Source organism: Triturus cristatus, chromosome 3_2 (genome assembly GCF_964204655.1).
Source record: "Triturus cristatus chromosome 3_2, aTriCri1.1, whole genome shotgun sequence".
Taxonomy (NCBI): Eukaryota; Metazoa; Chordata; class Amphibia; order Caudata; family Salamandridae; genus Triturus; species Triturus cristatus.
Window position 1 is genome coordinate 318,208,784 of NC_140584.1, and position 16,360 is coordinate 318,225,143.

At 45.2% G+C, this 16,360-nt stretch overlaps 1 protein-coding gene across 1 annotated transcript in view; it reads right to left on the reverse strand.

The window, feature by feature from the left end:
• Positions 1-16,360, reverse strand: part of CNKSR1 (connector enhancer of kinase suppressor of Ras 1) — a 455,956-nt gene that overhangs the window by 41,071 nt on the left and 398,525 nt on the right. The window contains exon 18 of the mRNA XM_085647776.1: positions 10,588-10,658. Coding sequence (XP_085503902.1) covers positions 10,588-10,658 — 71 coding nt within the window. The remainder of the gene's footprint in view (positions 1-10,587; positions 10,659-16,360) is intronic.

Here is a 16,360-nt window from a genome sequence, read left to right on the forward strand (position 1 = left end):
ACCTTTTTAGATAGCAGTTATTTGTTGAACACTGCTTTTTGCACTGTTGTTTTATTTAGAGTGTGAGATTCACATATTAAATAAGTAGTGTTTTCTCACAATTCTATTTTGGATGTCTCTTTCTTCTCTCTCCACTCCCTCTTTTGCAAATTAGGATTAATTAGCCTTTTACCTACACTTCTGCTCACACTGAAGGATTTTGTTAGACCCCCAGTTCCTTTTGTTTGTTTTGCAACTATAGGATTCGGGGATTAGAACTGAGGCAGGTCATTAAACTTTCCCTTAGACCCTATTATACATCTTTTTGTTTTCGGTGTTATTGTGGTGGCATGATAAATAAAAAGCAATTACAAGGCCAAGCTAGTATCAGCACTGCATTCCAGTCAATACCAAAGCAATAACAAAATGCCTGCTGCTAAGAAAAGGATTGGTTTCAGAACACATGCACTCAAAAGGAGGTGGAATATCTCCTCTGGTGGTACAGAAAACAGCCAAGAACGTTTCATGAGAGAGCCACATTCCCCCGCGTTGATCTAAAATGTGATTAACAAATGCCTCAAAGCAATGGCAGAAAAAGGCTTCAAATAAGATAACAGTTGAAGTGGGCTGACACAAAGCCCACTGTGCATGATAAAAGCAGTATACTGACAGCTTTGTTTACTTTACCCAGATTCTGATCACTGCCATCGACTCAGCAGTCCAGACCTCTGCTCCATTTAATTAACTAAAACCTTGGAACATTAAAACTGTTGGTAGTATATCCGAAGCATCTTAGATTGGTTCATAGCAGGCCTTAGGTCTTACAGTTGTCTTTAGCCCAAGGGAGTTATAAACACATTAGGGGTGTTAACATGGGCCATGGAGATGCTAGAGTCTGGTTTCATTAGAAATCATAGGGGTTTGTTTTGTTTGTTTTACTTAGCTGATACTAACATGTTTTTCTTAAAGTAAAACACTGACTGGACATTGAAATTCTTATGTGCTACCTGTTATTGCACTGTATTCAGAGTTTTGGATGATGGATTTACTGCACGCAATCAATGTCCTGAAAGAGTGCAGAGCTAAACGGCTTTACATGCCCATTTCAATTGATGAACAATGGTGCTATGGCCCTGGGGCACCAGTGGTGAACAAAACAGCCCTACTGGCTATGCCCAGACAAGTCCAATGTCCCCTGGACCCCAAGAAAAAGTCTCACACAGCCTATGCTCTGAAAGAGTTTGCATTGACTCAGACAAAAAACCATAGGCTGCAATGTAGCAGCTATGGGTGATAAAGGATACAATTCGAGAGAACTAGGTGCCCAGGATGCTTTTCTGCAAGGCACGTTTCTGCGATAAGCAAATAACTCTTCTAGTGTGCTTTTTGATTCTTCTTTGTAAACAAATGTAGTAAACTTGTTGTATGAAAACAGCAGGAACTTGGACAACCCTACTATGGTAATTTACACCGAGCAGACTCCTGGTGGGCAATGGGCCAGGGCACCAGAGAACTGGCGGTTTTACTTTGGAAGATGGTGCCACCACTCCATAACATGCAAACTCTAAGGAAGCCTCACAGTCCAAATAGAAGTTTGCAACTAGCAGTTTGAGGAGCCCCTGTTGATAGGATGTCATAACCAGATATGGAGTTCTACAATGAACATCCCATTTCCAGCATTTTGAAAGAAATCCTACTGATTCACTGCTTTAAAAAGGTTTCTGGTTCACTGGAAGCCTTAATGTAAGCTTAACTGACAGAGGTGTAAGGTATCAACGCACAGGTCGATATAACCCATGTGATTATCAATTATAAAGTACTCACTCAAAGAACCTTCAATTCTATTAGCTTAGAAAGTCTAACAAATTATAAAAAGGTGTGGATAAAACAGATGGGGCTTCTTTTGTTTTGATATTGCCTTGCCATGTGTATTGTACATTTTAGAATTTTATCGTTTGGCAGAATATTTGTAATCTTCTGACTGTTGTTTTATTTTATAGGCTTGATGCTTCTGTCTCCACACCGCACTGTTCTGAGGCGGGTGACAGATTAGGCGCCATTTTATTTGTGCCGCTCCCTCGAGTAGTTGACACTCTTTCGCTATGGTAGGATCTCCTCCCTGCTCCCAGCCCATGCTCCATAAAAACGTGGCTGTGGCACGGACATGATGGTAAACAGGTTGGGCTTCTTTTATTTTTATATATTGCTTTGCCACATGCATAGTAATATTTGGATTTTGATGGCGTGGGGGATATTTTTAATCTTCTGGGGTTTTTTTTATACGCTTAGTACTGTCTGCATCGCACTGTTCTGACACGGTGGCAGAATAGGAGGCCATTTTGTTTGTGCTGCTCCCATGAGCAGTTGATGCTCAAGTCTTTTGCTATGGTGGGATCTCCTCCCTGCTTAAGGCCCATGCGCCACAAAAACACGGTCGTGGGGCAGACGCACTGTTGAGCAAGCCCGTCTACGCACGAACAAGGGCCCAGAATACTGCTTCTTCCCCATTAGACAGAGTGTGAAATCTAGCCACTTAAGTTCGACTGCGTCCTGCGATGCCTACAGTCTGTATATTCTCTATTGCTCCTGATATCCAACCTTTATGCTGCTGTTACTGTGGTTTTGGTGGGGTAGTTGAGCCTGTAGTAAGGGGTAGTTGCTCCCACTCCACAGTTTCTAGTGGTAGCTTTGTAGGTGCTCCTCAGAAGGACATTAGAAGTACTACGTATTGTTTCAAAAAAATATAAACTGTCTTCTACGACTAAACTTCATATGGAAGTTTTTAAGATTCTACTTGATTATATGCCAGGTTTTTTCTGACATAAACTTGGCTGAATGAGGATTCTACACTTGACATTATTTCCTCTCTACAAGCTGATTACTGTATTGTAAGGCCTGCCTGCATGGAGAAGGGAGGTGGAGGTTGGTATAATTTTTAGTGTGCAGTACCAATACAAAATTGGTAATCTGGTACTTCCAGACTGTGAATGTATCATCTTCTCATTGGGTTTGACAAAGAATTTCACTTTTTCTAGTTCTTGGATTTACCGTCCTTCTGGGCCTGCAGGGAGATGGTGCTCATTTGTGGCAGAGGCTCTCTCTCCTTTTACTCTTAAATGCCCCAATTTTAACATTTTAGGTGACTTCAAAATTTATTTTGATAATCCTAATTGTAGCCTTGCTTTTTTTCTTGTAGACGATTTCAAGGCCTTAGATCTACATTTATTAGTCAATTTGCCTACTCATAAAGCTGGCATTAACTGGATCTTTTTTATTCTAATCTTAGGGCAGTATCACTAGATTGTCCTTTTCCTCCTATCTGGTCTGATCACTTTGCTGTACCAATTTTAATTTCTGTTGCTACCTATAGGGAAGGCCCCTTGGTCGCACCACTTTTTTCAAGAAACAGGTCTAAACTCGATTCAGCAACTCTTCACACGAGTATACCAGGGTTCGGTGAGACAGTGGACTCCGACTCCAAAGTCATCGCCAACTGGCTGTGGTGATCCCATGATCCAGTGCTTCCACTCAAACCTCTTTTTACCTCTAAATCCAGCCCCTGCTTCTTGGTTTAATGGCTCATTACTTGGGCAAAGGAATTGTTGTAAAAGCTTGGAGCAGGCCTGGCACAAAAAATACCTCAAGAAGGATATAATTAAGTACAATCTGGATCCCAAATCATATCTGGGGAGCTTACCAAGAGTTTCATGTGTGCTCCAGGGATGATAAAGTTACGGATGTGGAAATGGGTGAGGCAGCACCATAACTACTGTGATGAGTAGATAGATGAATGCCCTTATGGTGCATGAAATTGCGGATGACGCGGAGTGTGGTGCTGCAGTAGGTCAGGCAGTTGGTGGCTGATTGCGCCTCCATGCAGCGATGATGGCGGGGAGGTTGTCTGCTGGGGCCCTGCTGAGTTAGTAGCTACAGACGTCAATGTCCCTGAAATGAAAGATTTCTGATCTTCTACTACGTGATGTCACTTATGCTGTCAGACCTACCCTGACTCATGCCATACTGAATGTGAGCTTGTATTATTTTATTTTGTGACCTTTGTATCCCGCCAGTGATTGTTTGGACATTATACACTGTCTGGTTGTTATACAAAATGAAAAAGTAAAAAAAATACAAGCTGGCCATGAGGGATTATTACAAAGCTTGTCATTCTGCTGGGCCACTAGTTACTCTGACAACATTACTCTTCCTCAGAATTGTCCTAAGGTTATTTCTCAGAATGTTAAATTATTAACTGATACAGTCAATCTTTGGCACCCCCCCCCCCCCACACACTTGCAGATACAGCCTCCTGATTTAACAGCCTTTTTTTCACAAGAGGGGGAAGGTGGCGTCGCCTCTCATACTCCTCTGGCATGTTCAATATTTCTCTTCTCTTCTATTGAGCACCCTATGTACCTATCTCTATTGGACACTAAAACTCGATTTTGAGGAACCTTTGTCCTCTACTTTTTTCCATTGTTATTAATCTTCTCAACTCTTCATTACTTGAGGGCTTAGTTCCTAAGCCTTGGAAACATGCAATGGCAGTACCATTACTGAAGAAACCTAACCTGGGCATCCTTAACTTGGCTAACGATCGGCCTATTTCTATAATGCAATTGTTTGCTAAGATTCTTGAAAAGCAGGTCAATCAACAGCTATCAGCCTATCTAGAATCTAATAGTATCCTACACTCTTTGCAATCTAGATTTAGGGCTGAACATAGCACAGAAACAACCTTGGCAAATGTTATTGAATAGCTTAGATAGCAGTTCGACAGGGGTGGCACTGCTGCTCTAATCCTGTTAGAGATCAGAACAGCTTTGTTATGTGTCAGAGTTATGCCCATGTAGCAACAATGCACATTTTCTTATACGGTCCTCTTTCGTGCACAATAACATTATTGCTGTGACCTTTTGCACATATTCACACGTGAGAAAGTTGGATTCATTTCTCTGAAACTGCTTTGCTTATATATCTTGGCTTCGCACAACATTATCATGATGCTTCGAATACAGAGTACAAGGCCTTTACGCATGATGTACAAATGTCATTCTATCTTCATCCATGGGACGACAGGGCTATCTACATATCCATAACAAATTCTAATATGCGTGTACATCGCAAGGATGCTATTATAAATAAGGACGCGTTTCCGGGGGTTGGCAGAGGAGAAACTCCTGCTGACATCGAATGGTCCTGTATGTTGTGGCTTCCCAGAGCAGCTGCCTGACATCGCCATGAGGGGTGTCCAATTCGTGACTGTGACTGGGTCCTACATTCTTTCCTGCCAGGTAATAGGGTTGGATCTTCCTGTGGGGGGGGGGGGATTCTTGGCTCCGCACTTACATACACTCTACACATACAGAGTAGGGATTGCATTGTAGGAGTACGCCTGATTATTACCTTGTATTATATGTCCACATATATAAATGGTGGAAATGTATCTGCTATTTACTTTTTGGGTGATTATAATCACGTCCATCTGCTACGGTCTACTGATTATCGCAGCACATGTATTCTGTACAAGAATAACGTTGGTTCAATAAATATATTGAAAACGTCCCATTGTGCATTGTATTGTATGCAGTATTTATAAAGCGCAACAATCACCCAACGGGTATCTCGGCGCTACAGTACATGATTCATTATCAGATGGCAAGGGGGAAAACAGAAATAGAGCAGATGTAACATTACCAGAGCTGTCAGGCTCTGGGAAACAGCCATGTTTTAAGCTTTCTTCTGAACTGCAAAAGATCATGAGATTGTCTGAGTTCCAAAGGAAGGCTGTTCCAGAGCTTAGCTGCAGCAAAGCTAAAGGCCCTACCCCCTGACTTGGCTCTTCGAATCTTCGGGACTTTCACCAAGTAAGCAGTGGCAGAGCGAAGACCTTTTGTAGGTGTGTACCAAGTAAAGATCTCTTGAAGGGGTATAGGTCCCAAACCGTGCAATGCTTTAAAGACCAAGCATAGGGACTTAAATTGGACCCTTTGCATTAACGGCAGCCAATGAAGCTCTGCAAGGGCCAACGAGCCCGATGAACGCCGCGGTTTCATCAAAGCCAGTTTAGCCGCCACAGATTGTACTCTCTGAAGATGTTCAATCAAAAATTTAGGGGCCTCCAACAATAAGGCGTTACAGTAGTCTAATCTACTGAGGATGATACCACCAATGACCAGCGCTCTGGCCGTCTCTGGTAGTAACGGGAGGATCTTCTTCAGGGCTTTGATCAAGGAGAAACAGGTCCCCACCACCTTATTTACGTGCATCTCCAAGGTTAGGGTAGCGTCGAGCATAACTCTCAAGTTACGTACAGCTTTGGCCGGTACCAAAGTGGACGTAGATGAAGAGGACCAAAGATTCCCAGTAAAAGGGGGAGGGACCCTCCCGGTAGTGCAATATAAAACTTCAGTCTTATCTGAATTAAACTGAAGGGAATTAGCTCTTAGCCAGTGAGCAGTGTCTCGCATACAGTCGTGGAAGGCTGTCAGTGGAATCGACTGGTTTCCCTCTAAAGAGAAAAAGATTTGGGTGTCGTCAGCATAGTTCACCAGTCTCACACCATGCGCTTTTATGATTTCAATCAGGGGTCTCATATAAACATTGAAAAGAATAGGGCTTATCGCCGATCATTGTGAAACGCCGTGGTAGACACTGGAGAACTTAGATTGATACGGCGGAAGAGAGACAGCCTGACACCTATCAGAGAGGTAAGAGCGGAACCATTCAAGAGCCATCCCAGACACCCCAACTTCTTCCAACCTGGTCAGCAAAATATCATGGTTGACCGTGTCGAAAGCGGCAGACAGGTCAAGCAAGATAAGAATGCCTGATTGCCCCCTGTCTGCCCGCAATCAAAGGTCATCTAATATGGTCACTAGAGCAGTCTCAATTCCATGGCCAGGTCGAAAGCCAAACTGGACATCAACCAGCCTGGAGTTGGATTCCAGGAACTGAGAAACTTTTGCTGACCAGTCGTTCAATGATTTTTATCGGGTATGGAAGAAGAGAGATGGGTCTATAATTAGCTGCGCAGGTCGGGTCCAAAGTCGTTTTTTTCAAAAGTGGAGTGACCACTGCTTGTTTCCAGCATGCTGGCACTGACCCAGAGGCTAAAGAGCTATTACAAATCTGACGCAAAAGAGGAAAGAGCTCGGAGCCCAACTCCTTCCAGATTTTATGTGAAAGGGGATCCAGAGGGGACCCTGAAGACACACTTGCAGCAGTTCTATAAAAAATGTCCTCCGAAAATGGCTCAAAGTGGTTCATAAAGCACGTTAGACCTATCTCTAATCCTTTTGCCCTTCCCGACTCCATTGCCTCATTGATATTATCCGAGGAGCCCCCTTTACTGGGTGGATCAATCCTCTTCAATCCATCAATGATGTTACTTATTTTTTCCATGAAAAAAGTGGCTAAACTGTCACACAGGGCTTGAGTTGGCATAATTTTCGATTGTATACACTCAGGAACAGTCATGTCCTTCACTATTTTAAAAATTGTTCGAGAATATTTATTGAGTTTAAAATAATATTGGCAAAATATTCAGATTAAGCCAAATCAATTTCCTTCCTGTATTCCCTTAATACAGCCTTCCAATCGGACTTACCCTCATCCGAGTAAGTCCTTCTCCATTTCCTCTCAGCCTGCCGACAGCCCAATTTCAAAGATTTAAGATGATCATTGTACCAGCCGGCAGACAATCTACCTATCTTCTTACAAGTTTTTTCGGGGGCGATTTGGGCAAGTTGGCTTTTAATCTGATCGCAAAAGCCAGTGTAGTTGTCTTCCACTGTTTTTCCATTGTTAAAATTATTCTCAAAGGAAAATACCAGAGAGGAGCTAGTCGTCTTTTTGAGGAGTCCCTTCCAGTCTCTACTCCCAAACATCCTTGCCTCTCTAGTGACGGGCTGTACTCTTCCAAGGTCAAGTATCTGAAACTTGACCAAATGGTGATCGGACCAGCCAACCGGGAGGATCTCTACTACTCCCAAAGCCTGTTCCTTGGAGAAAATTAGATCGAATATATTTCCTCCTTTATGGGTGGCCTCACTGATCCACTGGCACAGTTCCAAGCTCTCGCAAGCTTGAATAAGATTATTATAACCAGAGTCCAGGGTTCTGTTACACCATAAGTTAAAGTCGCCCATTATTAACAGGTTAGAATGGGTGATGGCCATGTTGCAGATAACATCTATTAGACCCTGCAGGTGAGAAGATCTCACCATTCCTGGCGGTCTGTAACTAACAATACCCGCCAATAAGCAGCCCTTAGGTTCTTTAAGTGAGAAACCAAAAAGTTTGAAGCCCTCTACTTCATCAATCACCAATGGAGTGAAATTCAGTGCTTCCCTAAAAATAGTCCCCACTCCACCTCCTCTTCCTTTGTTTCGGGGCTTGTGTAAGATTTTGTAACCCAGAGGGCATGCCAACCCTAGCTCTACCTCCAGGCCTGAGTGGGTCCAGGTTTCTGTCATAAAAAGGACATCTAAACAATGAAATTCAAGCAACAGTTGGATCTCCACCTGATGTTTTGGCAGAGATCTGACATTAAGCAACCCTCCCCTTAAAACATCTTTCCTAAGGAAATCGGCCTTAATACCAGCTGTACCCTCCAAATGGGGTATACCGAACCTATCACTCACTGACTTACCGATCTGTTTTAACGCCTCACTGGAATAACTGATTTTCTTGTCACAGTCACCCCCTTCATTATTTCGAGCAGCATGGCTGGCGCTGTGCGAGGCCGGTGCACGGAGGGGCGCAGACGGGCTTGCCTTAGGCGCGCGCGTGTATTCTCTGTATATTTCTCTGAGAACAAGAGAGCACGAGTGACTGAGCGGAAGGGATCTGATCTTTTACCACGATCCCTGAGGAGTCAGGGTTGTCATGCTAATCATTTGCCACAAACCATTCGCTCCCTGTTTGAGTTAAAGGGGGCTTATGGTGGCACTGTGAGCTAGCTTGTCTTTAGGCCAACATAATCTGCGGGGGTGCTTGGAATCACTCTAGGCACCTCACCCAAGGTTTATGTTGTCCACAAACATGCAGGTCCTACGGATTAGTGAGAACTACACAACAGCTTTTGATTCCGTCTCTCACAAGGTGCTTCTCCAAAGACAGTATTTGGGTATTTAAGGCATGGCTTAGGCAGTATTACGTTAGTTTCTACAAGGCTGTTCCTTCCAAGACTGCATTAAAGACACAATTCAATCTCACACATGCTCCCTTTGGGGTGCCCCAAGGCTTTGCCTTGAGCACCACTTTAACACCTACGAATGGCCACTGACAGACGTACTTGAAGGGTGCAGTCTCACTTTGTTCTCCTATGTGGATGATACACCAATTAGTGTATTCTTATTTCCTAAGATCAAGGCTTGGGTGCTGTAAACTCCTGCCTTACTAGTGTGGTGACTTGGAGGACCATAATTCCTTAAAGCTAAATATGAATAAGTCTGAAGTCCTATTGACTGCCAATATACCACCTTTTTGGGGCCCTCACTATTGGCCTATCAGTCGAAGGGCTGCTCCTACCCCCATCTCAGGTAGTGAAGAATTTGGGCTTCTGGCAGGATGACATGCTTACGATGAAACAGCAAATCACAGAGGTAGCTTCCTCTTTTTTCGGTATCCTAAGGTGGCTAAAGAAAATACTCTGGCTTCTTCCCGTTTAAGTTCAAAGGACGATTGAACAAGCTCTGATCGTTTCCTATCTCGTTTATGGTAACATTCTTTATCCAGCTGCGATTAAAACTGCAATTAGGAAATTACAAATTGTTCAGAATGTGGTGACTCGTTGCCATACCATCTACCTAAACACACTTCAGTCTCACCTTCTTCAGGACCTACATTGGCTTTCATTTGGCAAGTGTGTCCAGTTCAAGGCATTCTGCTATAAGTACAAAGCCTTGTCTAATTCTGGACCGCTTTATCTTAGGTTATTTGTGCAGCCATGTCGTCCTAATTGGTCTTCACGATCTAGTAATCTGAATTAAGTCACTGTCCCTCGGGTTCACATGCGAGGAAAGGTGGACACTGCTTTTCCTATCTGGCCCAACACGTTAAAATGACCTGCCTCCCTGGCTTAGGTTTGGTCATTCTTTTGATAAGTTAAAAAACTTCTGGAGACATAACTTTTTTACGTAAGTACTTTAACCCTTCCTGTTGTGCCAGCGTGGAGAAACCCCACTGGTAAATCTGTACAATGATGATAATAAAAAGAAAAGCAGCAGAAGAAAGCAAACAGAACACACTCCTGTTTACATTCTACAGTGGAATAGAAGGCAGATAGGTGTGAGCCACCTCGAGCACAAAAGAGGACAATGTAAAAAAAATGTGCAGCGTTCCTACATGGGCCTAACTCAGGAACATAAAAACTACAACACAATCCAAGGCTTATGGTTTTTTGCTTAATGATTTCACTCCACTGTTAATATTGCCTTGAAATGGCTAGGGGCAATTTAAAAGGGATTTGAAGAAGCAAAAAGATTAAACTGCAGAGCCTCTTTGTTGTTGTGGATCTCCACATTGGGTGAAGGAGGAAGTAGTCTAGGCAACACAGCTGATCACAGACCCATCCATCCATTTGTACTGCTCTATGGAGCTCACCTCATCAGGCATAGACAAAGGTCTGGAGCTCTCCTCCTCTGCATCATCGGCCTCAGACTCACTGTAACAATCTGAGGATGGAAGGAAGAGAACAGACACTTTAGGTCAAATGTTAAATACAATCAAAGGTTACGGTATGAGTGTAGAAGAGATCCCTTTCAAAAAGCAAGAGTCAGCAGGACAAAACAGGAGAAATGTTGTGATTATACTAAAACTTCAACAAAAAGCTCCAAGCACAAACTGTATATTCTCTATGCCGTTTCAGCTGTCCCTTCTGATAATTCAGTTAATATGCTAAATATCTGCCTAAACCATGGATTTTCAAAGCAATGTATTTTAAGAAAAGGTAGAAGGGAAAATCTGAATAAACCAGAAACATGCAATTCGGCTGCTTCCAAGATTTAATGTTGGCCTCCCATATTTCTCTCTCCGATTTGTGGAAAAATTGATGGATATATTCGCTGTGCATTACTAAAAAATCTTCCAGAGAAACTAGATATATGAGCTCTTTGAAATAGGGTCTCTAGTTGGTAGTGGTTTGCACCCTGTCCAAGCAGAGACCCTAACTTTAGTCAGGGTAAAGGGATCACACAGCTAAGATAACTGCTCACCCCCTTGGTAGCTTGGCACGAGTAGTCAGGGTTATCTCAGAGGAAATGTGTAAAGCATTTGTACATACACACACAGTAATACAGTGAAAGCATCACAAAACGAGTCCACGCCAGTTTAGAAATAAAACCAATATTTAACTGAATAAAACTAGACCAAAACAACAAAATCCAACATACACGAGTAAAGATTTCACTTTTCAAAGAATAAATCAGTTCAGTCCATAGAAACCTACAGATGTGTCACTTTTAGCCAAAGTACCTTGGATGCATCATAATTCAAAGAAAAAACAGGCAGAGTTGAGGTGTTGGAAAAGCAAAGCGATGCACCGGTTCCTTACTCCCAAGGGAGGGGATGTGTCAGTCAGTTCCTTACTGGAAAGGGAGGTGATCCGTCAATGTCCGGACATGCGGCCATCGTTCCTAACTGCTGGGCAACATTAATGAAGAGACCGCGTGTCATGATCGCACTCAGTACAGGCGCTGAGTGCCTCGCACTCATCACCCTGGGACGAAACGTTACGAAACGACCCGTGCGTCCACGGACTACATATCCCAGAAACCCTCCAGACATTCCCGAGTTTATGTAATCAGGTCACATGGCCAAAACGCATAAAAGCTCGACCCGCTAACAGGCTGGCGCCGAATATTCCCGGATGTATCCAGTGACCTTCGGTACGCGTAGACGTACACTCGGCGAAGAAACCTCTACGACCCTTGACGACCTGAAACTCTCCGCCTCGGCTCTCCCGGAAACATCACCCGCCCGGGGAACCGTGGACACCCAAGGCTGTTCCTGCCTTGCAAGTGTGCTCCTCCCATCCCGACTCCTCCGAGAGTGGAGAGGGGGCACTGCAAGATCCTACTCCTCCCCAGCGGCTAGCCGTTGGGCTCCTCCAGAGACCGCGCTGCCCGGCTCCCGGCTCCTCCGAGAGTTGCGAGTAGCAGCGCCGTGTCTCCACCCCAGCCCACGGATCACCAGGCTGCACCTAGGCGGGTTACGCTCCTCTGCTTCGGGCTTCATCGGGAAGCATCGAGTGGTAGCGTTCCCGCTCTGCCCTCGGATTTCCGGGCCACAGCGAATACAGGGTGTCGCGCTCCTCAGCTCGCAAAACTTAAAGGAGCCTTGCAGTAGCAGCGCCGTCTAAGACACCCCCACCAGACCGCCTCAGAATAGAGGCGCGAACACCCAGCTGGGGGTCGGAACCTGAGGCCGTGCATGCAGCACTGCCTGATTCCCACCTCACTCCTTTGCCACAGAGAGGGAGCTACTTCCCTTCGCATACCCCAACAACAAGGCGGGAGGAGACGTCAGGTAAGCGAGTCACCCACAAAAGAAGATCAGGGGAGACAACTAGCGTAGGCATTCACTCATTGTACGCTTATCTCATTTCAGATCTCCCTCCCAGCCGTCCCTATCCTTCCTTCCCTCGCTCACCTGCCTCCTCCATCCGAGTGTGTTATACATCCTCCGGACTAGGGGCAGATGGGAGGTGGACCCCTATTAGCATCAGCGTCATCCTGAGGAGAAGAAACCAGCGGGTACACGACACCGCGTCGTAGTACAATGCGTTGAGAATCTAGACACGCTGTGTCGATGTGGTGACAGAGAAGCAGGTGCATCGTTTATTTCACACCTGCGACACAGGCGATGGGTCGATTCTTCAGCCGCAAAGCAGAGGCTGCATCGGAGTCGGATTCAGAGCCGGTGCCACATATATCGGTGACAGTGCTCGGGACTCTGGCTGTGGAGATTTTTCAGCAGCACAGCAGGCGCTGCATTGATTCTCCAGCCGCACAGCGGTGATGCATTGATTTTTCAGCCACTTGACAGTGCTGTGTCAAGAAAACAGGTGCTGAAAGCCAAGCGTGGATTTTCTCACCAGTTTGCACTTCCAAGTGTCCAGGAACTAGATGTGGCAAGTCAGTGCTCTCAACAGAAGAGCCCAGGCACTGGTAGGTGAAGTCTTTGATGGCCCTGAGACTTCTTAACAGGAGGCAAGCACACACAAGTCCTTGGAGAACCTAGGAAGCAGGATGTGGAAAGTAAAGTCCAGTCCTTTTCACTCCCAGGACAGAAGCAGCAGGCCAGCAGAACAAACCAACAGACAGAGTTCCAGTCCCTCCTAGAGAATCTAGCTTGTCTTCCTGTCAGAATGCCCATTAGTCCTGAAGTGTTCTGAAGTTAGGGTGTCACAGCTCCAGCATTTATACCAGTTTCTGCCTTTGAAGTAGGCAAAACTTTGTAGTGCATAGGATCCTGCCTTTCCCTGACCTGGCTTCAGACACACTACAGGCAGGTGGAGATAGCTTTGTGTGATGACAGACACAGCCCTATTAAGGTGTCAGTGACAACTCCTCCCATCGCTCTGGCTGAGGAATACCCATCAGCCTGGTGATGGGCCATCAGGATATGCAGAGTCCACCACAGTACCCTTTGTGCGAGTGTGTAGATTGCAAGCATCCCAACTGTCACCAACCCTCAAATGTGGATTTCACAGGCAGGCAGAGGCACACAATGGCAAACCAAGAATATGTATACTTTCTAAAAGTGGTATTTTAAAACACACAATATAAAAACCAACTTCACTAAAAGATGCATTTTTAAATTGTGAGTTTGGGGACCCTAAACCCCAAATCTCTCTCTCTCTTCCCAATTGGAAGTTTCACTTGTAAGAGGTTACACGGCAGCTCCAATGATACTCAATGGGAAAGGCAGTCCTTGAAATAGTGAAAATTGAAATTAGCAGTATTTGACTATCAAGACATGTCCTACCTTTTAAATAAACTGAACCCTGCCCATGGGGCTACCTTGGGCCTAACTTAGGGGTGCCTTACATGTAGTAAAAGGGTAGGTTTGGGCCTGGCAAGTGGATGCACTTGCCAGGTCGACATGGCAATTCACAACTGCACACAAAGACACAGCAGTGGCAGGTCTGGGACATGGTTGCAGGGCTACTTCGGTGGATTGGCACAATCAGTGCTGCAGGCCCACTAGTAGCATTTGATTTACAGGCCCTGGGCACACACAGTACACTTTACTAGGGACTTACCAGTAAATACAATTTGCCAATAATGGATAACCAATTACAAATACAATTTACACAGGGAGCACTTGCACTTTAGCACTGGCCAGCAGTGGTAAAGTGCCCGGAGTTCTAAAATCAGCAAACACGAAATGCAGCACACAGTCAAAAATAGGAGGTCAGAAGCAAAAAAGACGGGGAAAACACGCCAAAGATGCCAGGTCTAACATGGCCGTTAACATATTTCACTTTGTCATGCAAACACTGCATATGTATTACTTTTGATTGGAGAAGCTATAACAAAAAGAGGTCAAATCAAACAGCTGTAAAAATGTACTTCCACCTTATAAATGTATTAACCATGAAAATGATTCCAAACAGTAAGTAGATGGTTGGACCTTGTAGGAAATCCGTTTTTTGATTGAGGGGGGTAAAAACCCTACTTAAGCAACTACCACAATCCTGCAAAGGTAGGTCACACACTGCTCGTCACACCAGCAAGTTGCCCCAAGGAACTGTGGTAAATGTAGTGGCGACGGCGAGTACGCCTATGCCACGATGTATAAAGAACAGTATGTGTTGCGTTAGCCATCCCTGGACACGTGTTTCGAGGTAGTTGCCTCTCGTCAGCAGGGAGCAGGTCAGTGTAAGGGGTGCCGCGTGGACTGCCAAAATGTAATTAAAACAGGTCAAGTACCTCTCATGGCGCGCAGGTGCAGATCCAAGGCTCGTCAGCCCGTTGGCTCAAGGGAGCCGTAATAAATTGTGCAAAGGTAGGTCGCACACTGCTCGTCACACCAGCAAGTTGCCCCAAGGAACTGTGGTAAATGTAGTGGCGACGGCGAGTACGCCTATGCCACGATGTATAAAGAACAGTATGTGTTGCGTTAGCCATCCCTGGACACGTGTTTCGAGGTAGTTGCCTCTCGTCAGCAGGGAGCAGGTCAGTGTAAGGGGTGCCGCGTGGACTGCCAAAATGTAATTAAAACATTTACCACAGTCCTTTGGGGCTACTTGCTGGTGTGACGAGCAGTGTGCGACCAACCTTTGCATAATTTATTACGGCTCCCTTGAGCCAACGGGCTGACGAGCCTTGGATCTGCACCTGCGCGCCATGTGAGGTACTTGACCTGTTTTAATTACATTTGGCAGTCCACACGGCACCCCTTTACATTGACCTGCTCCCTGCTGATGAGAGGCAACTACCTCGAAACATGTGTCCAGGGATGGCTAACGCAACACATACTGTTCTTTATACATCGTGGCATAGGCGTACCCGCCGTCGCCACTACATTTACCACAGTCCTTTGGGGCTACTTGCTGGTGTGACGAGCAGTGTGCGACCAACCTTTGCATAATTTATTACGGCTCCCTTGAGCCAACGAGCTGACGAGCCTTGGATCTGCACCTGCGCGCCATGTGAGGTACTTGACCTGTTTTAATTACATTTGGCAGTCCACACAGCACCCCTTTACATTGACCTGCTCCCTGCTGATGAGAGGCAACTACCTCGAAACATGTGTCCAGGGATGGCTAACGCAACACATACTGTTCTTTATACATCGTGGCATAGGCGTACCCGCCGTCGCCACTACATTTACCACAGTCCTTTGGGGCTACTTGCTGGTGTGACGAGCAGTGTGCGACCAACCTTTGCATAATTTATTACGGCTCCCTTGAGCCAACGGGCTGACGAGCCTTGGATCTGCACCTGCGCGCCATGTGAGGTACTTGACCTGTTTTAATTACATTTGGCAGTCCACACGGCACCCCTTTACATTGACCTGCTCCCTGCTGATGAGAGGCAACTACCTCGAAACATGTGTCCAGGGATGGCTAACGCAACACATACTGTTCTTTATACATCGTGGCATAGGCGTACCCGCCGTCGCCACTACATTTACCACAGTCCTTTGGGGCTACTTGCTGGTGTGACGAGCAGTGTGCGACCAACCTTTGCATAATCAACTACCACAATCCTTTTCAGGGTGTACCACAAAAGTCAATAAATTAACCTGTGCTTAACCATCTGATAGCTTGACGCAAAAGCAGTCAGGCTTAAGTAAGACGCACTGTTTTAAGTATTTATGCAGCATACAAACAGTAATAAAGTGAAAAACACACCACAAAAGACATGCC